Consider the following 25,559-nt stretch of genomic DNA (forward strand, 5'->3'; position numbering starts at 1 on the left):
ACCCAGATCCTCTGTACCCTGAGGCCAGTGTCTATGCACTACTTCCTACTCTTCCCAGAATGATTTTTTTTAGGCAATTGAGTTTAAGTGACTTGCCCAGGATCACACAGCTAGTGTCAAGTGTTTGGTCTGAGGCCAGATTTGAACTCAGGTCCTCCTGACTTCAGGGCTGGTGCTCTATCCGCTGTGCCACCTAGCTGCCCCCCAGAATGATTTTTAATATATGTCTGACCATATCACTCCATTCCCTACGCTGTCAATAAACAATACCTCCCTGTCATGTTCAGGATCAAATACAAAATCCTTTAGCGTTCAAAGCCTTCATAACCTAGCCCTCCCCTATCTTTCCAGCCTTCTTAACACCTTTGATCCTTCCATCCCTCCACCATATCCTTTGATCCAGCCACATTGCCCTCCTACCGTTCCATGAACAAAGCACTGCACATCATTTTCCCTGACATGCCATTTCACATTGACATTACCCCTGCCTGTTCCTTACGCCTAGAATGAATTCCCTCTTCATCTCCACTTCCTGACTTCCTTCAAATCCCACCTTCTATAGGGAAGCCTTTCCTTCTAATTCTAGTGCCTTCCTTCTGTAACGCCTCCCCCCCCCCCCATTTGTCCTGTTTGCAGCTTGTTTGTATATGTGTTTGCTTATTGTCTCTCTTATTAGATTGTGAGCTCTTTGAGGTCAGGGGCTGGAATTTGCCTCTTTCTGAATCCATAGCAAGAAGCACAGTGCTTTAATAATATAATAATAAGTAATAATTTAGGAAGTGTTTAATAATTGCTTTTTGATTGACTGACAATCAAACTCATTAATAATCTGATTTTGGACAACTATCCCAAATGTAACCCTTGTTAAAATGCTATCAAAGTTAAGAAGTACTTCATGTTGTGGTTGTTGAGTTTTTGTTTTTGTTTTGGTTCATATACATTTGTAGGGCAGGTCTACGCTAAAATTTATTACAATTAAGAAATCATCTCAGAAATCTTAAGAATCACAGAACTCTGTTACTAGAAGGAATCTCTTATTTGATTAATGAATCAATAAGTATCCCTTTGTCCAGATGAAGAAATGGACACTCAAGGAATGAAATTATTTTTTCAAGGTTACACAAACAGTGAACAGCAAGGCCAGGATTTGAATGCACATCCTCTAAATCCAAATCTAGCATACTTTTCACCATTTCACACCAATTAGAGGACTTCCTTTCCAAATGTTTTACTGCTTCTAGTCAGAGCCAAAACTTAAAATTCTTGGCTTGTTTTAGGACTCACAGGCACCTGGGACAGGAAGAGTCTATTAAGCCAGGATGTATGGTCCTCTGACCTTTTCTTCAAAGTACAGTACAGAAAGTCACAACAGGAACCCTGAGCACTGTAATTCAAATGATGAATGGCTTTAGAATAGAATGAATAGCATCTGGAAAACCAGTTCTAACCTTTGCTAAATAACTGCCCCCTTATAACTTCTTAAATATGGTTTATACTTGGGTGACTCCAAAATCCTTAAAGCTTTGTTATTGGCAAAGAAAACCATAGAATCAAAATTATAACCTTTGAGGGATTCTTTAAAAATAATGTACAATAAATATCAGTCACTGAGTGAGTCTTCATAGATGACTGCTGTTGTTTTAGTTGTCTGTCAAAGACCACCATCACCACCACCACCAATACCAACAATCAGGCCTAATAAGAAGTTACACCTTTTTTAGTTAATTTGATAGTAATAGTTAAAAGATTGGAAGTACCCTTAAAATTTCCAGTTATCCCCAGAAATAGTAATTTTTAAGATCACTAGGACAATCATGTCCTTAAAAATCCTCCAACAGATAAAGGTAAACTAGCAAACTTTTGGATTGTGAATTAAAGTGAACATGTTCATGACAAAAATCAAGATTGGATGATTCTGGGAGCTAAAAATCTCTCAACTTCTCACAAGGGTCAGGGACTTTATATCCCATTTAGATTTTCCTGTTTTGGAACAAATAAACATACTAGACTTCAAAAACCTTTGCCAAGATTATAAACATGCGGATTACAAATTGTCAGAGTAATTCATTCTTCCTTGGCAGGAACCTGAAGCTATCGTGCACAAGAATTATTTTGCATCAGTTCTTCTCCGAGACTGCCATAGTGGTTACAAGTAACATTGAATTCAGTTCTCTCTTACTTTGAACTTGGTATGCTCCTTCCACTCTGACTTAGTCTCATTGGACCAAGTACTTAACACCCAAATGGAAGAGGTGGGCTAAATAGAAACAGAATAACCACTGAATACATAAAGGTATCCACAAATGACCAAAGGAACCTTGCCAGCCACTGCATCGGTTCTTATCCAGAGAGTCATGATTCAAAAGTATGTAGCATCTACTTATCCAAGAATTGTGCATTTACAAATGGCTGTAGTTCTCGGAAGACTCTTATTTCTGTATGTAGTCTCAGAATATTTGACTAGCTCCTGAATGTACTTCACATGTTATTTGGCATGTTCCAATATAGGATAAAGGAATATCCAGGTAGTTCTGTGGTATCCTTTGCTTTCACACCAATAATTTGTAATTAGATAAGTTCTCTGTTAGCATGAAGAGAATCCCTTGACTGGATGGAGGAAAGCCAATGTAGACCATAAGCTGAAAGAGTCCCTATGGATATTAACATCATCTATATTTTCCTGCTTATAGACAGCATTACATTTATTATGTAATGTGCTACAACTCTGCAGCCTCCTAAACAGATGAGCAAGTACTCAAAGTAATCTCTTCTAACAAGCTTCGCAAAAAAAGATAAATGGATGGAAAATGTCTCCAGATTGTGATTAGCAGTTAGATAGAAATCAAAAGATCCTATCAGTGTATACATATATCTATATCCTATATCCTGTATCCAACCTTTTAAAACACTCCAGAACCAACCTATTGTCCATTGTAAATGTCTCTGTCAGAGACTGGACATATAGGATAGATATTTATCCCAGGGAAAGGCATAATAAATTCACAACGAGTTGCAGCCGAAAATAGGCAAGAGGAAGAGAGGAGGCTAAATTTCAAAGCTTCTTTAAAGAACCCAAAATTTTTCAAGAATCAAAACCCCATATTTTTTAAGTACCGATATCATACTTTTTTGTAAGATGCATGTAAGATATGGAGTAGAACAGTTTTTGAAGAATTGAAAATAACAATTACATAGAAAACAATAGAAAGAAATGGGAGTGTGAATATATTTGAAATGATAAAGTGTGAAGGGTGGCTTTACGATATATGGGTAACACTAACTTTGAGTAAACTTGAGTTTCTCTTAGAACTTTAATAAACTCACATAGCACTGGTTTATAGTTAGGCTTATATATAATTCATATTCCATTTTGCCTCTGGATCCAGTCATAGCAACATGGCATAGGGCAGCAGGCATCATGTTTTTTGGTCTTAGGACCCATTTACACTTTGAAAAAATTACTAAGGACACCTGAAAAAACTTTTGTTTATGTGATTTATATCTCTCAATATTCACTGTATTGGAATTCAAATGTCTTAATAATACAAGAAAAATAGTTTTGACCTTGTAACCCTCTGGTCTCCAGGATTCTTAGAGGTCCCCAGACTATGCTTTGAAAAACTGGCATCTAAGAAGAAATATAGTCAGATGTAGTTAGATAACTTGGTTTTCAATTCTTATGCAATATGCTACTTTTAACTTTCATGTTACAGATGAGGAAACTGAGACCCAGAGAGATTTAATGATTTGCCCAAGGTAACACAGCTAGTAAGAAGTAGAAACAAAGGTAGAACTTTAACCTAGATTCTCTGACTTCAGACATTTGACTCTCTTTGCCTTGGCTCTTTATCAATGAATTAATTGGATGGCACTAATTTCTAAAGGCTCTTCTATTTCTGAATCTATTATCCTATAATTCTTTGATTAGAGACCTCTCCTTATATAAGCAAATCTCATTTTCTCCTCTATGTCCATTCTCTGTGTTGTTTACCCTCATTATAGCATCATTGGTAAGCAACGTTATTATGCTGTATATGTTTAGTAAAGGTTACAACTGGATGGTTCCTCTGTCATCCTTATTCTACTGTACTTAAATTTTGGTGATTCTGGCTAACTTGACCTTATTTCAGCTGATTCTTCATTCCTTTGATCTTCTTGTGGCAACCTGTTCCCTTTTCAAATCTGATGAATATTTATCAGCCTGAAAGCAGAAGTTTCCCTCTCCTTTGTCTCATGTCCCTTGAATCCCTGAGATAGTATGTTGACAATAATATATTCTTAAAATAAACCTAAAAAGGTTAGTACTGATACCATTGAGAATCCCACCTTCATATCCTGAAACCCTGAACCTGCTTCTGTCTGGCTCCCACCACCTCCAGGCCCATCCATTCTCAGTTCTTAACTACTAACTTAACTCAGTCCCTTAACTACTAAAACTGTTCAGCTAACACAAATATTCTCTGACTCTATTGACATGGATTAGCCACAGCCAACAGCCTATCAAAACATAATTCTAGCAGTTTTGAAATATAGTAATTTTTTATTTTGTATTCCTAGTGCTTAGCACATTCCTTGGTACATATTTTCCTTTAATAAAGCTTTGTTGAATAAATGAGTGAGTGAATGAATCAATGAATCAATGGTGAACACATATTTGTGTATATTCAGTCACAATAAGCATTTCCTCCTCTTCTGGCATTTGTTTCTACTTTCTGCAATTTTTTGTTTTTATTGAAAATAATCTAAATTCATTCACAATTTATAGCTTTCTTCTTCTTCTTCTCCTCCTCCTCCTCCTTCTCATTCCTCTTCTTCCTCCTGTCTACTATTGAATGCAGGCAAATATGATTCTCTTTTTTTAAAAATGTGCCTCAGTAATGGTTCAGATAAATTTCATTCCTGGATCCTTTTTCGGCAGTAACATTACCTCATGAGCACCAACTAATTTTATAAAGTGTCTGTAGATCAGGGATCTGGCATATTTCATTTTATTTTTGAGAAGATATTTCCAGTAAATGCAGTCTTCAGTTTACACTTATGAAGTCAAAATGCCAAGATGAGTCAGAAATCATGTTAAATTGCAAGTGAACTTTGCAGATTTGATTTGGCAAAGATAGAACATATTCAAAGCAATTGTATACCCACAGTATGCCTGAGTAAGCAATCAGAAATCATTTAGTAAGAAAATGTCAAGAGATAGAATGAGAGCCACTTACGTTAATATCTTAGGTTGCAGCAAACTTATTAGAGGATTTTTTTCTGACGTGGAAAAATAATTCAGGCCAAGTCATGTGAGATATACTACTGGTGTGTCTCCTCTAAAAAGTATCCTATAAGGAGTGATCTATGAAAAATCTTGCTTTTCTAAAATCAAAGATAAATCATTCCCATACTCAGAGAACAAAATCATAGATTTGGACCTAAAAGGAACCCCCACCATTCTTTAACTCTAACCCAGTTTTCCATGTGAAAAAAAAAGGGATGACTAGCAAGATTAAGTGATTTGTAGTACCATGTGATAGGTGAAGTATTTTGATTCAATCAAATCTAAATCCAAACAGTCTTCCTTCTACACCATAGTGCCTACCAAGTATTGGGAGAAATGTTCTTTGAAATTTCTGCATGTGATTTACATAAAACTAGGGTCAATCAATTAAGATATACTTTATAAACATGTCAATCGAAACATACTCTCCCAGTGTGTGCTTTTTTTTTGATATTTGAAAGGTCCATTCAATCAACATTTATGTGGACATGCTCTTAATAAATATTTCTTAACGCAGTTTCTTCAAGTTCACTGATTATTGAAGGGAAACAACATATGCACAGAAAAACAAATATAAAAATATGTAAAATAGATTAAAGTATGACTTCTGAAGGAAGAGCACTAGAAATTGTGGTGGTGGTGGGGAGACACCAAAATAGGCTTCTGATTGGAGGAGCACTTGAGTTGAGTTTTGAAGGAAGCTAGGGATCCTACAGGTTGGAAATAAGAAGGGAGTACATACATTTCAAGCCTAAGGGATTATTGGTCAAAAGGCTCGATGTGGGAAGTGGAATTGCATGTATAGGGTAAAGCAAGTAGGCCAGTTTGATTGCAACATTCAATGTGAGAAGCAATGTACATAATAAGTAAAAAAAAAAAGTATGCTGGAGCCAAAGCATAATGGGCTTCACGTGCCAAATAGAATTGTTTTTATTTTATCCTAGAAATAAGAGGTAACAATGAGATTTTCTAGAGCAGAGGCATGACTTAGTCAGATCTTTGATTTAGGAATATTGATTTAGCAGCTAATGATGTCATTTTAAATGATTAAGTGTACTCATACAGGTAGGGTTTATGAGTGGGGAAATGGGTCCCAGGACCTTCTCCATTCCATTCCATGGAGATTGTTGTAAGGGCAGAAAGAAAACTTTCCTCTAATCCTTTTGATGCGTACTCAGTTCCAGCTTAGTGACAAATTAAAAGGCCTTTCATTACTACCTAGTAAATTGATAGGAAATAAAGAATGACCCTCCATGCTCTGAAGCAGGGAAAGGACCCTCCATCATATATCTTCTCATGAAGACTCACCAGTCCCTCATGTAGATTGCAGCGTGTAGGACATATTGTTCATACTTGAAGGATTAGACCTGCATTTGGCCCAAGTCTTTGTTATACCCTCACTTGCAAAAGCCTGTTTGCTGAAAGAAAATCTCCATAAAGCAATAAATCTGTGATCTTATTGATGTGGGTACCCTTTGCAGATCACAATCCATCCCAACCTTCTTATTCTATGTAATTTTTATTTTTGTCTTCATTTAAGTCCTCCACTGATAGTCTAGTCAACTTACGAGGGGAGTTCCAGATTTCTTGGCATTCTTGAAATATTTGCAGAACATAAGTTTGTCCTTTTGATGGCTTCTACTCTTGCTCCTTGTTTTGGATCACCTGCCTCCTTTAATTCTTTGGAGTCTATAGTATTTTGTGCTTCACAGACATATATTATCTCAAGAAGGATACTGGTCTTTAAGAGTCAGTCAGTAAGTAAACATTATAAACATCCTATGTGCAAGGCTAAGCACTGAAGATACAAAAGAGGCCAAAGACTCCCTGCCCTCAAGGAGCTCACAATCTAATGGGACAGACAAGCAAACACACACATACATATATGTAAACAAGTATAAGCAGGATAAATAAGAAATGATTAAGAGAGGGAAGGCACTAGAATTAAGAGGAGTTGGGAAGGGCTTCTTGCAGAAGGTGGGATTTTAGCTGGGACTTGAAGGAAGCCCTGGAAGCCCTGGAAGACAGAGATGAGGAAAGAGATCATTCCGGATGTGGAAGGCTGCAAGAGAAAGTCAATAGATTGGTTAAATATGGGATTTCTGAATTCTTGAACATGGTACACTTGTGGTTGATAACAAGATCAAAGTTAAGACCATTGCTATCACAAAGCTGAGGCAGGATCAGGAGGCAGGTCATAGGAAGTAAGTAGTTTGAGGAATTGAGTGGTGATGTTGCTTGAGGGAGAGTGAATATATATATTGACATCCACAAATATAAAAGCAAAAATTGAGGAGGAAAGAAAACTTATGAGCCAGTTACCACACTCAGTGAGGAAGGAAGAGAAGTAATATGGAGGTCTATAGATAAGTTACCAGGATTTTAATGGCAAATATAAATTATGTGACACTCAAAGGAGGAGAGATTACTGAGTGATGGAGGTAGAGAAAGAACTTTGAAATGGCAATAGGGAGGAAAGATTATTCCAACTCTCAGCCAGTATTAAGGGGAATGAATGAAGATACAGCCAGTAATTTAGAAAGGTGCATCATTTCTAAAGGGAGGTCATGGAGGCTGTGTCATCAGTGGGAAGACAAATTTCAGTAATAACTGAAAGATGGAAGGAATAAAAGAGAAAAAGATTTAGGATGAAAGGAACTTTGTTGACTATGGAACAGACATTCCAGAGGGTATAGTGTAAAGGTTGGGTGGTGTTTGATTGGAATTTTGGTGTAGGAAGGTTGAAGGGGATGGGAATAAGAAATTGGGTGGTGGGGATGAGGAAGGTGGTTTAATGATGACCTACAGGGATTCAGAATCTCTGGGATACGTAGAGTATGGCCAGGTGTAAAAACATTCATCATTGAGTGAAAGGTGCCACTCTTCAGAAATGTCTACAGATCAGACTGGAGAAAAGTGGAATGAGACAGAAAGCAGATGGTTAGAAAAGATGTCCCATTTCACTGCTTTTCTTCCCTCTGAAGGCTGAAGATTAGGCAGGAAATTGCACAGAAGGAGATGAAAGTCCTACTCCCACTGACTGACATCGCTGAAGAGAGAAGATTGAAGTCATTAAAAGCACTGCTCAATTTCCCAATCATAATACATCCTTTTAAATACAAAAAGATAGCTATCATGTCTCCTCTCTGCTTTTTCTTTTCCAAGCTGTCAAAAATTAATAATAAAAAAGATTTATTGAGCATATACTATGCATCAGACCTTAAGCTAAGCTACGGTCTTGATTCTCCTGAAGCATTCTATAATCACTGCCCTCTTTGTTCTTCGTTGGACACATAATGACTTATACTTCCTTGCTCCTAAGGAGTATTACGGTAAGGCATTTAAAGCCTTCCACACTTTGGCTATCACCTGCTTCTTTTAAATAAGTTTTATGTTAAATGAAACAAATTTAATATATATTTTCCCTTCCCACCACTTCCCCTGCCTTTGAAGACATTACCAACCTGTTGAAAGACAAAATGTACTATTCCAGGGTAACTCATTAGCATGGACTACAGAAGACTTTGCTAATCATGAAACTTCTTTAGGGCTTTTAGATTATTTTGTACCTTGACACTACTTATGTTCCCCTGTGTTTTTAATACAGCCAAGCATAATTGTTTAAGCCTTAACATTTACCTTTATTTTAATGCTAAGTTCTAATTGAGCTGTTCAGTATGCTCTGACTGACAAAAAGCTCTTTAAAAACAACTGCTGTTGTAGCTCTCCAGGTTTAGGGTTCCAAGATTCACAAAGGAAATACCCTGTTCTTGTATGAATGTTTCTTCCTTGGTCCTCAGCCCATCTTCCAGAATGAAAGAGAATAAAAAACCTCTCAGCTGAACAATCATTAACTCCAAAGTTATCCCTCTACACTTACATGTGATGACATTATTTTTTAAAAAATTTGGGCATTTGGTTAATGCTCATTCATTTTGTATACCTACAATCTTACCTGCATAATAGCAAAATAAGTTATCAGTTCAAATGAAATTATTTTTTAATCAGAAAAAATAGTTATTTAGAATGATATAGACAGACCAGTCAATTGAGGGCTTAAATTATTTTCATTTTTCCAACACAAATAGAACTAAAAGATAGCTATAACAAACATAATTAATAAAACTTTTCTTTTTTTATCATCCTCAATACCATATAGCTTTATATTAAAATGCCTGGAGGCAATATAGGGCAGCTAGGTGGTACAGTGGTTAGAGTGCTGGGCCTGGAATCAGGAAGACTCTTCTTCCTGATTTTAAATCCTGACTTAGACATTTACTAGTTGTGTGACCTTGAGCAAGTCACTTAACTCTGCCTCAGTTCCTCATCTATAAAATAAGATGGAAGAGGCAATGGCAAACCATTTTGGTATCTTTGCCAAGAAAACCCCAAAATGGGGTGACAGAGTTGGATACAACTGAAACAACTGAACAACCACAACAAAGGAGTCCATATAACCTCCTAATTATTCTCTCTGCCTTGTCTCTCTATTTTCCATGTGATCCTCCATGCAGATGTCAAAGGAATATTGCTAAAGTACAAGCCAAATCACTTCACTACTCTGATCAAGGAGTTCTAGTAGCCTCTGGGATGAAATACAAGCTCCTCTCTTAGGTATTCAAAGCTCTATGCAATATGGCCCTATCCTTACTACCATTATTTTTTCTATGCTTATTACTATTCTCCATGCATAGTTTCTTCTGGATAAGTTGGCTTATTTATTGTTATTCATTCACCACATTCCATTTCAGATCTTGTCTTTTTACAGGCTATTCCCCATGCCTTGAATGCACTTCCTTCTTATCTCGGCAACTTTAAGTCCTTTTTTCATTTCAAAGATCAGCTTACAGGCTTTCCTGGCCCTGCCCCCACTGCTAGTGTCTATCTAATTACTTTGTAAGTATTGTACTACATCTTCTGTTATTTGTACAGATGCTATTATGTTACAATATTCATGTGGATTTCCTCTGATAGGATGTAAGCTACTTGAGGGCAGGAATTGATTTATTTTGTCTTTATATTCCAGTGCCTAATACAGTTCCTAACACATGATAGGCACTTAGTAACTTCTTGTTTATTGATCAATTGACCCAATGACTTTGTATATCATTCAAATAAGTCCAATGTATATTGTGTCTTTTATCCTCTAAGACAGTGATAAAAGTTATTCATTGAGATATAATAAATGGATGACTGTTCAGCTATGCCATCTGGTTTTCAGCAACATTTACTGTAGTTGGATATACAACGACAAAATCGATGGGAAAAGAATAATTAGCCAACAATTACTTGACAGTTAACTCATGCATAATTGGGGAGGGAGCTCTAATTTCCCTCAGTATGAAGATATTTTTTTTCTGAATTATGTCAATAATTATGTCAATTATAGCTGCCTTCTGACTTTTCAAAAATTGTAAGTTTCATTGTAGTTGTTACCAAATAATTCCCAAATAGTTCTCTGTAATGTACAAATCATTATAAACTAAAGCTGCAATTAGTTTTAGTCAAATATTTACCCAAGAAAAATGTTTATAGAAAAACAAAAGATTTTATTTTGGTCTCCCCCCCCCCAACACACACACACATACACACACACATATACACATACATTCTACGGTCTCTACCATCTTTACAAAATACTTATTTGATGAATGTTATGATTATTTTTTTAATCATCCTACCTACCAAGTTGTTAAATGTATTGGAAGATTTTAGTTTTTGTTTCCTTTATGGTAAGCCTTTTATTTCCAGTGTAAATTTCAGACTAAAACCAAAATAATATGTATTTTTCATTCAAGTTACAAATGTAAAGCTTTCTTTAAAATCTGTCTTATTTTGATAACAAAAGCTCATCTTTAAAAATCAATCCTCATTAAAGAGCAACTTTTATCAAATCCATTATAGGATTTTCTGAAAGAATATAACAATAAAGGGTATATATCTGAAAGGCAATATTCAGAATAAACAATTTCACTTAAAGAACAAAAAGACATAAAATAAGTCTAATTAAAATTATTAAAAAGATCCTAAGTAGAACATCAGAATTAATTTTTAAAATCAAATTTAGGCCCATATTTAGCTACTATTAATGGTACCACTCATTGACTTTTAGAAAAAAAGATGAAAGATCAATCCTTAACAAAATGTACAATTTTTATCTGAAAAATAAACTGTTTTTTCACTATAACTGAACCCAACTATGGGTCTCATTTATGTTTTGAACCCATTGCCTGACAAAGGACACAGCATCAGCATGAAATTGGACCAATTACATTTCCAGCAGCTGGAGACATGTTCTTTAAGAGGATGACAACCTATAAAAATAAGTCCTTTAAACTGCATAGATCCATGTGCCCTACGTATGTACCCCATGCAATTCAATATACTTTATCATTAAGCAAAAAAATCATAGGAGATTTTGCAACCAACATATCATATTGGTAAATTAGGAATGGTTTCTTTGAAACAAAAGTTAACCTTTATTTTTATAAAGGATAGGATACCTTACGTGCAAAGGAAAAAGATGATGATAGAAATGCATATTTAGATTTTCTGAGATATAAATCAGATCTAAATGTTAGTGTAATAAAGAAAAGCTTGTCCTTTAATGCCATAGAGTTTTATTGTAAAATTCATTCCTTTCTTGGCATAAAATATAGCTGGATTTTTTTTTCAGTGATGACAATTGCTAATAAAAAAAATGGAAGGTAGTGATAACAATGAAAGCTCTAATATCCAACTAGTAGAGCAGTGGATAGAGTACTGGACCTGGAGTCAGGAATATCTAAATACAAATTTGGCTTTACATATTTGCTAGCTAGGGGACCCTGGGCAATTCATTAACTTCATTTTCTTTAATTGTAAAATGGGAATAATAATAGCACCTACTTCCCAGGGTTGTTGTAAGGATCAAATGAGATATTTGTAAAATATGCTTACCACAGTTGGCACATAGTAGCACTATATAAATGCTTGTTCCCTTCCTTTCCCTCTATGTATGAGAACTCCACAGTGACTTTATTGACATGAAAAATCATGAATGAGAAAAAAAAACTGTATAATGGAGTCTCTCTGGAAATGAAAAAGTCTAATACTACTTCTGATGATTGTTTTCTTATGGTATCATTTCACAGGTCAATGCAAATTAGTCTCTTTTTGTTACAATTTTAAAGCTACCAGATGATTTAAAAGTGTTTTGAAATGGAATTTGATGTCAAAATGAAGGGAGTTTTCTCAAAAAAAAAAACAAGTTTTCATCATGAAGCATAAGGATGGATATTTAAACATTTTCCCCCACAATAAACATAAGACAAAGCAGAAGTTTCTTAAAAACATAGATTCATCAGTTATGTTAAAAACCACTAAAGGGGTATGTAATATTTCAGCAAACCCTTTACTCTATTCTAAAAGCTTTATAATACAGGAATATAACATTACATATATGGTAGAACATGAAGTTTTTGTGGCACATAGGCACTTTCTTTGGAACAAACCAAACAGTGCATTAATTTCCAACATTACCAGAATAACACAGTCCTGGGGACCCTCTAATCATCTTGACTATACCCCCTTCCACAAAATTTATTTAATTTATTTGTGATTATGTCTTACAAAAAAGAAAGCACAGATAATCCTCTATTCAAGAATCTGGGAATGCCTTTATAATAGACTCATAAGCTGGTGGAGGAGTTTGTGTTGAAAGGCCAACACGAAGGCTATTATTAGACCAATGAAAGTCTGGGCGGCTCAAACTGTGTGTGGCATTGATGATGGCGGAGGTATTGGTGGAAGGAAGAGTCATTAGTTGACTGTCAGTTTCCACAGGTAATGGAGGACACTGTAAGAAAGGGTGGAAAGTAGAGGCCCGGAAACTTGATTTTCTAGGAAAGGAATTAGCTTGTTCCAGGGAAGCTTGTCGCTGGAAGGTTAGGCTGGCCAAGCTGAGGTTGCTGCGACGTTCACAGCCACTGTGCCGATAAAATCCAGTCCTGTTGAGACTATGGGAATAAGGTCTGGAACGACGACTTGAACTCCATCGGGAGATGGAGGCGCTGGCTCTTCGTCTGGACAGACAGACAAGCAATGCCCAGATGATACCTCCGATGACAAGCCCAATGGCCATGGATACTGTGAAGGACATTATAAGATCATCTAAAAGAAAGAAAATGTTGAAGTAATTATTTAAACATTCAGCTAAAGAAAGTGGCAAAATACAAGGTTGCATATTATTCAAATGATTTTAGGAATTCATTATTCAATAGAATTACTCAAGTAAATAATGAATGATGGCCAAAGTAGATCCAATTATTAAAACAGTATAATGCATAATGTAGTTCTTTAGTAGCCCTGAATATGTTATTGTTTGAGTTATTTTGGCTTTCTGAAAGAACTTAAAAATAAACATTTCTCATAGGGGCATAATAAGTTTCCAACACTTTGTCAAAAGACTTAGTTGCAAGAGTCCAAGGATTTCCAGAACTTTCTTTGAGAGATAATCCCCAAATAGACCAAACTGGAGGGTGGTAGTCAGGGTAGAGAAATGATTCATTCAGGTATACTTTGCTGCACTAGGTACCAGAAGTACACAACTTCCAGTTGAAAAAGGTAGTTTCACAGTTAACAATTTTACAAAGACTCCCATTAAAACCTTCTTTAAAATTCTCCTATCCAATGGGACTCTTTTTTTTCTTTTGATGCTTTGCAAGATACATAATTATACTCAAGTTGATTCTCCTTCCACTAACTCATATCACAAGCCCTCTATATTTCATGAGGTATGGCCAGGAAAACATCATTTGGATCAACCTTCTGAATAGAAAGGAGTCAGTGACAGCCCTTGTGACTTTTCTCTGAGGACCAGCCTCACTTAGCCACTTAGCTAGTCCCATCATTGGAGAAAAGTCACAGGGTCTGCTACTGACTCCTTTCTACTAGGAATTTACTGCCTTAGCTAGAAATAATATTTTAATCTTAACTCTTGCAAAACTTACTGGTTATGCCATTCATTTAGCATTTATATCTGCTGTTTAATTTATCTTCTCAACCAGATTATAAATTCTAATATTCCATGATTCAGAACATTAACAAATTAAATAAGCATAGTTATAGCTTCCTATCTTCTCTTCTTCCACTTGATAATCTTCAGCATCCAGGCACAAGAGAATTGGACTGGGATTCAAAAGACCTGGGTTCAAATCTTGGCTCTGCCATATACTGGCTGGTGACCTTGGGCAAGTCATTTAACTGGTTCCTTTAGGAGATGATTTTAGGTGAAACAGTGTTATGAGCCAGCTAATTTTGTATTAACTGTACTTTAAATGGATGACTCATCAAATTACATTTCAAGGTTTTCCCATTTTAAAGTGAGGTTGGTATATCAAATTGCTTACCATCTTAGGAAAGGAGGGAAGGACACAATTTAGAACTCAAAATTTTATATTAAAAATTAATGTTAAAATTATCTTTATATGTAATTGGAAAAAACAAAATACTATTTAAAAGAAAAAATAAAATGAGGTTAGGTTATTGCTTATTAAAATGTTATTACAAAAAATGTTTTGCTAATACATTTTGTTTTGCTAATGCATTCATTATTTTTGGTAATGCATTCACTATTATTCCCATTACTAATGGTACCAAGGTACCATATAAACTGTTGTATGATGTACTGAATAAAATTTGAGTAATCATTGACTTCATTATTGAGAAGTCAGTAAACCCACAAGCAAGCAGTTGACAAGGACTCAAGGCTGTGTATAAAGTGCAAAAGATACTAGACTTAAAGTCAATTATGACTTCAGACAAGTAAGTCACTTAATTTCTCTGGACTTTGATTTCATTATATACTTAAGAAATGAGGAAGTTGGTGCAGCTAGGTAGTGCAGCAGATAGAGCTCTGGCCTTGGAGTCAGGAGGACCTGAGTTCAAATGCAGCTCCAGAAGCTTGACACTTACTAGCTGCGGGACCCTAGGCAAGTCATTTAACCCCGATTGCCTCACCAAAAAAAAATATTAAAAAAAGAGAAATGAGGAAGTGGTACTCACTAATCAGTAAGATCCCTTATAGCTCCACTTTTATAATCCTATTCCCTGGTAACAATCTTAATTTTTTGCCTCATTGGGATTATGCATACTTGAAATTCCTCCATTAATTGTGTGACTATAAAGATGTGTTCTGCTATAGAAAATGATCTTCCTTTTTTATCATCTTACAAGGTTAACCTGATATATATCATTCTCATAAACATTTTTAAAGGATGGGAAAGTAGATACATGAGTTGGTAATTGTTATGTCTTGTTGGTCACTTTTTATTTATAACTGTACCACCTGGGATTTTTTCCCCATTCTTTTGGAAACTACACATTTTTGAGATAGCTTGAATAATAATCCTGAAATGCCTTTAAAGATGTCTTAGGGGTGAGGTCCAGTTGAATTTTCAAGCTTTATCTGAAGTGCCATTGTCACATAGCAGATGCTAAAGTGGTAGAATGTGAATGATCTTGGTCCATTGATGAAGAAAATAGACCATCCATGCATTCATTTATCTATTTTCTTGTTCATTAATATTTTTTGTTGTTTGTTAATTTAGTGTTAACTTGTGATTTTATTGCTATAGGCAGTCCCTATATAGAAATAGTACCCTGTATAGGGGAGCTAGGTGGTCCAATAAATACAGTGCCTGGCCTGGAATCAGGAAGACCTGAGTTCAAATTTGGCCTCAGACACTTACTAAATGTGTCACCCTGGGCAAGTCACTTAACCCTGGTTGCCTCAGTTTCCTCATCTATAAAATGAGCTAGCGAAGGACATGGCAAACCACTACAGTATCTTCACCCAAAAAACCCCAAATGGGGTCACATAGAGTCAGACATGACTGAACAACAATAAATATAGAAAACTCCATCTACTTATGCAGATATGCAGAAAATCTTCTGAAACTTTTGACCTTAGAGAGTTACCTGTAGCAATAAGAAGCTGAATGCCTTGCCCTTGGTTGCATAGCTAGTAGGTGCCAGAGGAGAGATTTGAAGGCAGGTCTTCTTTACAACATTAAGCAATTATTTTTAAGGCAAAATCTTAGCATTCTATTGTTCAAGTCCTTCTGTTTGATATGATGTATTTATGTAGATGTGGGTCTTGACCTGTGATTTTATTGCTATATGAAATTCCCAGCAAATTCCTTTTTTAACAATATGAATGAACTGTTCTATTAGTCATAAGAGAGTTTGAGGCACTGAGAGATGAAGTAACTTGAGCCACAGTCATTCAAACTATGTATCATAGATAGGACTTGAAATAAAGTCTTGCTGACTCTGATTTACTATAGGATGCTGCCTCACTGGTCTGCTAGTAACAGAAATAAAAACACTAATGAATTCCAACAAATCAATCAATATCTATTTACTGAACTCCTATAAATTATAAGACATTATGCTAAGATTAGTGAAAACCAAGGAACATAAGTTTATGTATCTGGAAGCTTACACTTGTTATCAGGAAGAGTTGTCAGAAGGATTGTCAGAAGGGAGTGAAGTAGATTGAATCATATTAAAAATATTTTTAAGATCCACAAGTGTTGCAATTCGCATGTGTTTCTGGACTTTTTCAGTGTATTGATCCTTTTTTTTGGTCTTTGAAAGTATAATTTCTCATATGAGGTGGCTTTGGGAGGAAGAAGGGTAGTGATATTGGTGATAACTATGATGATATAAAAAAAAAGATATCAATATAAACTTATTTAAAATTTTTAAAAATTATAGCCAAAAAACCTTTTTAAATTATCAGTGAAATTAAGGAGTAATAACCTGCCTCTCCCTCCATCACCCACAGAATAAATGGTTCACCTTGGATCTTACAGTCCAAGACTAAGAATCTGTTCCTTCTAAAAAGAACAAAAGAAAAGGAATAAGGAACATTTTAACATTAAAAAAATAAAGTTGGTAATACACAATAACTATAAGAAACAATCTAAAATTTTCATTATTGTTCATTGGAAAATATAAAATTTAATTAAAAAAGAATAGTCTAGCATATACTTTGATAGAAAAATAACCTTTATGTGATACAGAATCAATGTCAAAAAGGAAAAAAAATGCTATAGCTTTCTTTGAGTGTCAATGGATGCATTAAGAGAAGAATTAAAAACTAAAATCTTAATATTTATGAATATTATCCCTTCAGAGTGCATCCCAATAAAATTATTAAAGAATATGGAACTGACTAAACAATATAAAATATTTAATTGTGTTGATGTTGTTATTTTAAAGACAAAAAGACGAAACACAAATGTGTCTGGAAGCCTTTGACTTCAGATGGTTTGTAAACAATTGTGACATGGTTACAGGAATAAAAATTAGGAGAGATCTCCCTCTAGTGGCCAAAAATTCATGCCTCCCACATTTGAAAATAACTGCAATCTTGAGGATTTTTAAAAATATTAATTTCTTTTTATTTTTATTGACCAAAATTTTCCCCTCTTCTAGACCTTGTTATTAAAGCTTATAGGTCAGTGGCACAGTGGAGAGCATACTGGGCCTGAAATCAAGAAAGTTCATTGTCTTGATTTCATATCTGGTCTTAGATACTACCAGCTCTGTGACCCTAGGCAAGTCATTTAATCCTGTTTGCCACAGTTCCTCATCTGCAAAATGAGCTAAAGAAGGAAACAGTGAACCACTCCAATTATCTTTGCTGAGAAAACCCCAAATGGAGTCATGAAGGGTTGGACACAGAACTGAAAAAAAAACTGAACAATAAAATAATAATTCTTAATATTCATAAAGATCATTCAAATTAATATCAAGATTTACTGTGCTTTCTAAATCATCAAAGGTTATATTCAGCATTATTTTAGTGTTATGTATGATTACCAGCCTCTGAACAAATGGAGCAGCCCTCATATAAAAGGGTAAGAAAAGTAGTTCTGAGGTATAATCTCAAAAATAACAGAATGATATTTGTTCTAATCCAAGGCAAACTATTCAACATCACAGTTATACAAGTCTATGCTCCAATCACTGGTGCTGAAGAGGCCAAAGTTGATCAGTTCTTTGGGGTTTTTTTGTTTGTTCGTTTTGAGGCAACTGGGGTTAAGTGATTTGCCTAGGGTCACACAGATAGTAAGTGTCAAGTATTTGGTCTGAGGCCAGATTTGAACTCAGGTTCTCCCGACTTCAGGGCCAGTGCTCTATCCACTGCTCCATCTAGTTACCCCAATCAGTTCTTTGAAGACCTACAACATCTTTTGGAAATAACACCAAAAAAAAAAAAAAGATGTCTGCTTCATCATGGGGGATTGGAATGGTATAGTGGGAAATCAAAAGATAATTGGAATAACAGGCAAATTTAGCCTTGGAGTACAAAATGAAGGAGGGCAGAGACTACTAGAGCTTTGTCAAGATAATTCACTGGTCATAACAAACATTCTTTTTCAACAATCTAAAATGCAACTCTGTACATGGACATCACCAGATGGTCAATGTAGAAATCAGATTTATTATATACTTGCAGCCAAAGATGAAGCTATATACAGCCAGTTCAAACAAGATCTGGAGCAAACTGTGGCTCATATCATGAGCTTCTTATTGCAAAATTCAGACTTAAAATGAAGAAAGAAGAGAAAACCATTAGACCATATAGGCATAACTTAAATAACATCCCTTATGAATATGAAGGAGAAGTGGCTAATAGATTTAAGAGATTAGATAGAGTATCTGAAGAACTATGGATAGAGGTTTATAATAACGTACAGGAGGCAGAAACCAAAAAAAAATTCCAAAGAAAAAGAAGAGCAAGAAAGCAAAATGGTTGTCTGATGAGGCTTTACAAATAGCTGAAAAAAGAAGGAAAGGGAAAGGGAAAGTAGAAACTAAATGTAGAATTCCAGAGAATATTGAGGAGAGATAAGAAAGTTTTCTTAAATGAGCAATGCAAAGAAATAGAAGAAAACAATAGAATGTGAAAGACAAGAGATCTCTTCAAGAAAATTAGAGATATCAAGGATACTTTTCATGCAGTAATGGGCATGAGAAAAGGAAAAAAATAATAGAGATATAAGAAAAATGGGTGAGAAGAAAAAGAACTACTGAAGAAAGATCTTAACATCATCAATAACCACACAATTGTGTGGTTACTGATCTAAAGGCAGAAATCCTGGAGAATGAAGTCAAGTGGGCTTTAGGAAACATTGATAACAATAAAGCTAGTAAAGGTAATGAAACTCCAGTTGAGCTATTTAAAATTCTAAAAGATGATGCAGTTAACATTCTGTACTTAATATTTCAGCAAATTTTTGAAAAGTCAACAGTGGACACTGGACTGGAAAAGATCAGTTTGTGTCCCAGTCCTAAAGAAGAGCGATGCTAAGGAATGTTCTAGTTATCAAACAAGTGTGCTCATTTCACACACCCAGCAAGGTTATGCTTAAGATTCTACAAGCTAGGCTTCAGCAATATGTGAACTAAGAATTAACAAAAGAGCAGGCTGGCTTACAAAGAGGTAGAGGAACTAGAAAAGCAATTGCCAGCAGACACTGGATTATGGAAAAAACAAAGCAGTTCCAGAAAAAAACATCTACTTCTGCCTTATTGACTGCACTAAAACCTTTGACTGTGTGGATCACAAGAAAATGTGGCAAGTCCTCAGAAATGGGAGTATGAGATCATCTTACTTGTCTCCAGAGAAACTTTTATGTGGGCCAAGAAAAAAACATTTAGAACCAAAATGGAACAACTGATTGGTTTAAGATTGGAAAGGGAATATGACAAAGCTGTATGTTGTAACCTTACTTATTTAACTTATATGCTCAGTACATCATGTAAAATGCCAGCCTGGATGAATCAAAAGCTGGAATTAAGATTGCCAGGGAAAAAAATTGACAATCTCAGATATGCAGATGATACCATTCTGATGGCAGAAATTGAAGAGGAATTAAGAAGCCTCTTGATGAGAGTGTAAGAGGAGAGTGTGAAAGCTGGCTTGGAGTTTAAGATAAAAGAACTAAGATCTTGTCACTTGGTCCCATCACTTCCTGGCACATAGAGAAGAAATGGAAGCAATATCAGATTTTATATTCTTGAGCTCAAAGAACACTGCAGACCATGACTGCAGTCATTATATTGAAAGATGCTTGTTACTTAGAAGGAAGACTATGGCAAATCTGGATAGCATACCAAAATGCAGAGACATCATCTTCCTGACAAAGGTCTGGATAGTCAAACCTATGGATTTCTAGTAGCAATATATAGCTGCAAGAGTTGGATTGTAAAGAAAGCTGAGTGCCACAGAATCAACACTTTTGAATTGTAATGCTGGAGAAGACTTTTGAGAGTTCCTTGGACAGCAAGGAGATCAAATCAGTAAATATTTAACAAAATTCAGACTATTTATTGGAAGGTAATACTAAAGCTAAGGCTTAAATACTTTGGCCACATAATGAGAAGATGGAACTCATTGGAAAAAACCCTGATGTTGGGAAAAATTGAAAGCAAAAAGAAAAGGGGATGGCAGAGGATGAGATAGATAGATAGTGTCACAGAAACAATAAAACTGAACTTGAACAGACTTTGAGAGGTAGTGGAGGATAGAAGGGCCTGGTATGCTATGTTCCATGGGGTCATGAAGAGCTGATTGAATGACTGAACAAAAACAACAACATATGTTACTGCAGTCTTATTTTACAAAATGTGATCTACAACTCAATTTCAAATAACAGAAAGTCTGCTGTAACTACATTTATTTCATTTTGATTTTTCAAATTTCAAAACCTTTAACATCTGTTTTCTTATTTTTATATCACAAAAAGTAAGTTAAGGAGTACACTGATTTTACAAAGAATGTTAATCTTTGCAGGAATTAAAGGATTTCATGTACCTAAAGACACACAGTGAGTGGGTGTGAGACCTAGGACTAAATCTAAGTCTTCTGACTTCTTTTTCTCTTAGAGGATATTGCTTTCAAGACCCAGAGGAGTGTGGGATATTCACAGCCTTGACCTAGAAAATTGTCATAGTATATGTTCATAGGAGATGCTATGATTTGTCTCTGGGTAATCTTTATATTTACTGAAGTCATCAGCTTTTTTATCACTTTCAGGTTGCCTGCAGTTAGTAGAATAAAGGAGATAGTTTCCAACCAAACAGTATAATTCTGAGAAATCTAGAGTTATCTGTGTGGGTTTCCCCATATCTGTGTTTATCTGTGTTTCCCTGTGCTGTGTGTGTCCCTTTGGGAGTCTTGCATATCAGGCTATGTTGTAAGTACCTGAGGTCTTAAGAACAGAGCATATACCAAGGAGAACTGCCCATAAGTCTTTGTCTCAAGGTCAAAGGACAATTGTATTCCTGATGAGACATTATGAGTTCTTTCTTATCTATAAGGTGTATGTCAGACAATTTACAGGACCTTAGCAATCAGCAGTTGTAGGACCCTTATATTCAGAGGCCTACATAGGGAGGGGGTGAGCAGTGATGACAGGGAGAAGAAGGGAGGGGCAAAGAGTCTATACCATTAACTGGCAATAAAACCATTGCACTTAAAAAAAAAAACTATTGCACTTATTACTTTGGGGAAAAAAAAGTTTTGTTCCAAGTTCTAGGTGAATAATAAATTATATTATATTTTCACCTTATAAAAGAGAAGATATAGATAGACTTAGGGTGCAGATGGAGAAATAATTTGGGGGACATCTAGTTACAAGGAACTGATTCTGCTTGACTGTTTATTTCTTCAAGAGTTTTGTTTTTCTTTCTTTTTGAATGGGAGAGGAGAGGTGAAAGGGAGGGAAAATAGATTTTGTTTACTAAAATGAAAATAATTTAAAAACTTTATTTCTTCTCACTATTATCATCACATAGTTTTGAGACATTTTGGACTATGTTAATCTATAATATAGGCTCTATACTGTCAACATTGGACCCATTATGTGGAACAATCTTCAAAATGTGTGGAGAACTTAATAATGAGTAAGAATAACTAAAAGTAGTATAGCCATGCATTGCTTACATCGTTTACTTGGTATAATTCTGAGAAGGGAATTCATTTTCAGGTGTAGGAACAACATATACTGTTTAAAGTTACAACATGTCATGTTCCCTATCAAAAAATTGTCAGTGGTTTTCTATTAATAACATTAACTCGAGTAAGATCCAAACTCTTTAACATGACCTTCAAGGTCCCCCATACTATGAGCCCAACCAGATTTAGATATGGTGTAAGGGGGAAAAAATCCCTATAATGAGATCTATCTGAAAGTGAGCTGGACTGTGTTGGGAACTGGTAGCTTCTCCTTTACTAGAGATTTTTAGTAAAAGGACAGATGAGCACTTTTTGGATATTTTATAGAAGAGATTTTTATTAAGGTATTGGTCAAAGAAGATAACTTTGGAGGTCCCTTCAGACTCTGATGCAGTATTCTATAAAACTGGAATACCCTTTTCAGCCTTATCAACCACTGTACATATGTTGGAACTATAACCAAATTTATCTGTCAGCTCCTTACAGTTCCTCATTTCCATATGCTTTTTCTTCATCTTTCCATGTTTGCTCTTTTAACTTACATGTGGAATGTTCTCTAACTGGGACCTCTATCTGATGAAACTTCTTCAGTCCCTCAAGACAACTCCTAATGTTCAGCTACCATTTCCTCCATCAAACTTTCACTTCCTTCTGTGATTGGATGTGATGGTTCCCTCTCTCTCCTCTGAATCCCCACAATACCTTGTTTGTATCTCATTTGTGCCTTTGTATTCTGTCTTATGGTATAGGTCTTTGTACTTAGTTTACTCCTTTGTGTGATATAAATCTGCCTTATTTACTTTTGCATTCTTCGTGGTGCCTTGTACACAACTCCTTGAAAACAGTGGATGACAAGGCTACCCTTTTAAAGAAGTCAATGACAAAAAACAAACAAATAAACAAAAATTCACATGAACCAAAATATTTTTAAGAGTGTAGTGTCAAAGAACCAGAAACACAGGAGATGCCTATTAATTGAGAAATGGCTGAAAGAGTTGTGGTACCTGAACGTAATGGCATATATCTGTGCAGTAAGAAATGATGAATATGATGAATTCAAAGCATGAGAAGACTTACATGATTACAACAATGAAAATAGATATAATAAAAACTAATCAAAATTCAAAATGATAAAATTGAATGACTAAGCTTTCCCTCAAAGAAGATAAGAGAAAGTACCTTGCCCATTTTATTTTTACAGAGATAGGGGACTATGGGTGTGAAACATTTCATACAGTCACTTTTTTCACATTAGTAAATTTTGCTGAATTGTTCTTTTTTCTTTTTAAATTTTTATTTAAATAAAGACTGTCTCCTTGGGATAGAAAAGGAGAAGGAATACATTGGGAAGTACAGGTGATATAACAATAAAAGAAATCCAAGACAATTTAATAGTTAAAGAAAAATAGTGTATACCCAACAAATATTTGTTGAATCTAATTTTGTTGTCTTTTTCTTAATTCACACAGTATTTTTTTTTTGCTGAATCTATGATTTCATTGGTATACGGAGGTTTTAGAAAGAACTCATTTTACCTTTCACACATCTACTCTGCAATTTATAATCTTAAAGAGTTGTCTTGGACTCTGAAAGGTAAGTGACTTGCCCAGGGTTACCCAGGCAGTTTGTATTCAAAGATGAAAGTTGAACCCAGGTCTTCTTGGCTTTGAGTCTACTAACTGAGGCTCTCAATTATGTCCCTGCCACTTCATCTCCATACTTACATTAAAAAGAATAGCAGTCTATATGTTGAATAGTTTAATCTGAAAGAAGTGAATGCAGTGAAAAATATAAATTCCCATCATTTGATTTTAGAACCTTGTGTTATTATGACTCTTTGTTCCTCACAGGGAAGAAACTATGCATTACATTCTGACATCATTTAACTTGGTATTGGGATTTAAGTTAAATGGAAGCTTTTGTTTCTGTAAATTGTTGATTCATCAACAGTGCATAAAACCTTAAAAACTGACAAGTGTGACTCAACAACTTTAATTGTGGAAAGCTTCAGGTATTTTTAGTCACATGGGAAGACAACATCCTCAGAGCAAAAGTATAGAAATGCCGGGCACAAATGTAAGCATTTCAAATGAACTGATCATATCTGACAAATCATTTTGCTTCTAACAGTAGTCAATGGGAATAATGTTCTGGTATGCTGAGCATGTGATGTCCCTGCTTATTACTGCACTGTGGAAGGAATCCTGGCTCATATCCTCTTAGGATATGATTAGCTAACTGTCCATGATACAGAAACATAAAGAAATTGAGATAGAGATAAAAAAAAATGAGCTTTAGCAAAGAAGTAGAATATACTGGTGAGGAAATGTGGTGATGGTGCCTTATCTCAGGAAACCTTGCAATCTCTGAATAAGACAATGCAATTATGCCAACATTATGATGTCTGACCTGGAGTGGATAGAGTACTATTCATAATGTGGAAAATAGAAGTGAGAGACAGGCAAATGTACTGGTTTTCCAAAAGGGGAATTGTCCAGGTTCTTTAAATTATATTCTAATGAACTGGAAAAACTTTTGTTGTTTAGTTATTTCAGTAATGTTTGACTCTTCATGACATCATTTGGGGTTTTCTTGGCAAAGATACTGGAGTATTTTGCTGTTTGCTTCTCCAGCTCATTTTATAGATGAGGAACCGAGACAAATAGAGTTAAGTGATTTGCCCAGGGTCAGACAGCTAGTAAGTATCTGAGGCCAGATTTGATCTCAAGAAGATGAGTCCTCCTGACTCCAGGTCAGACACTCTATCTACTGTGCCATCTAGCTGCCCCTGGGAAAAAAACAAAAAACAAAAAACAAAAAAACTTTAGAATGCATTCTTAAGGGCGAATGATTTTGTGAACACTTGGAAAAAGAAATGGTGATTGTGGTGAGCTAATATGAGCTCATCAGGAAAAAAAAAGTCATGCTAACCTCACTTCCTATTTTTGATAGGATTACTAGACTAGTAGTTCAAAGAAATAGGGTATTTCTGGATTCCAGCTAATTATCAACAAAGCTTCTACATGATACTTTTATGAGTGAGAAGGACAGATGAAGACAAAATGATAGTATCAACAGTGGACTCAGAAACTGGTTAGCAATCAAACTCAAGGAGTATTGATTGCTTGATAGAGGTTAATCATTAAATAAGGTCTCATAAAGTACTACAAGGTTCTGACCTTGGCATTGTATTATTCAGTATTTATATCAATGACTTATATGAAATCATTACTTGGAATGACAAATATGAAGATGACATAAATATGAAGTAGGTAGCTA

At 35.2% G+C, this 25,559-nt stretch overlaps 1 protein-coding gene across 1 annotated transcript in view; it reads right to left on the minus strand.

Annotated features, from left to right (window-relative positions):
* Positions 1-10,794: 10,794 nt before the first annotated feature.
* Positions 10,795-25,559, minus strand: part of MYCT1 (MYC target 1) — a 78,496-nt gene continuing 63,731 nt past the window's right edge. The window contains exon 2 of the mRNA XM_020986622.2: positions 10,795-13,417. Coding sequence (XP_020842281.1) covers positions 12,906-13,417 — 512 coding nt within the window. The 3' untranslated portion in view covers positions 10,795-12,905. The remainder of the gene's footprint in view (positions 13,418-25,559) is intronic.

Source organism: Phascolarctos cinereus, unplaced genomic scaffold, assembly GCF_003287225.1.
Source record: "Phascolarctos cinereus isolate Bilbo 61053 unplaced genomic scaffold, phaCin_HiC Scaffold_5;HRSCAF=322, whole genome shotgun sequence".
NCBI classification, from domain to species: domain Eukaryota; kingdom Metazoa; phylum Chordata; class Mammalia; order Diprotodontia; family Phascolarctidae; genus Phascolarctos; species Phascolarctos cinereus.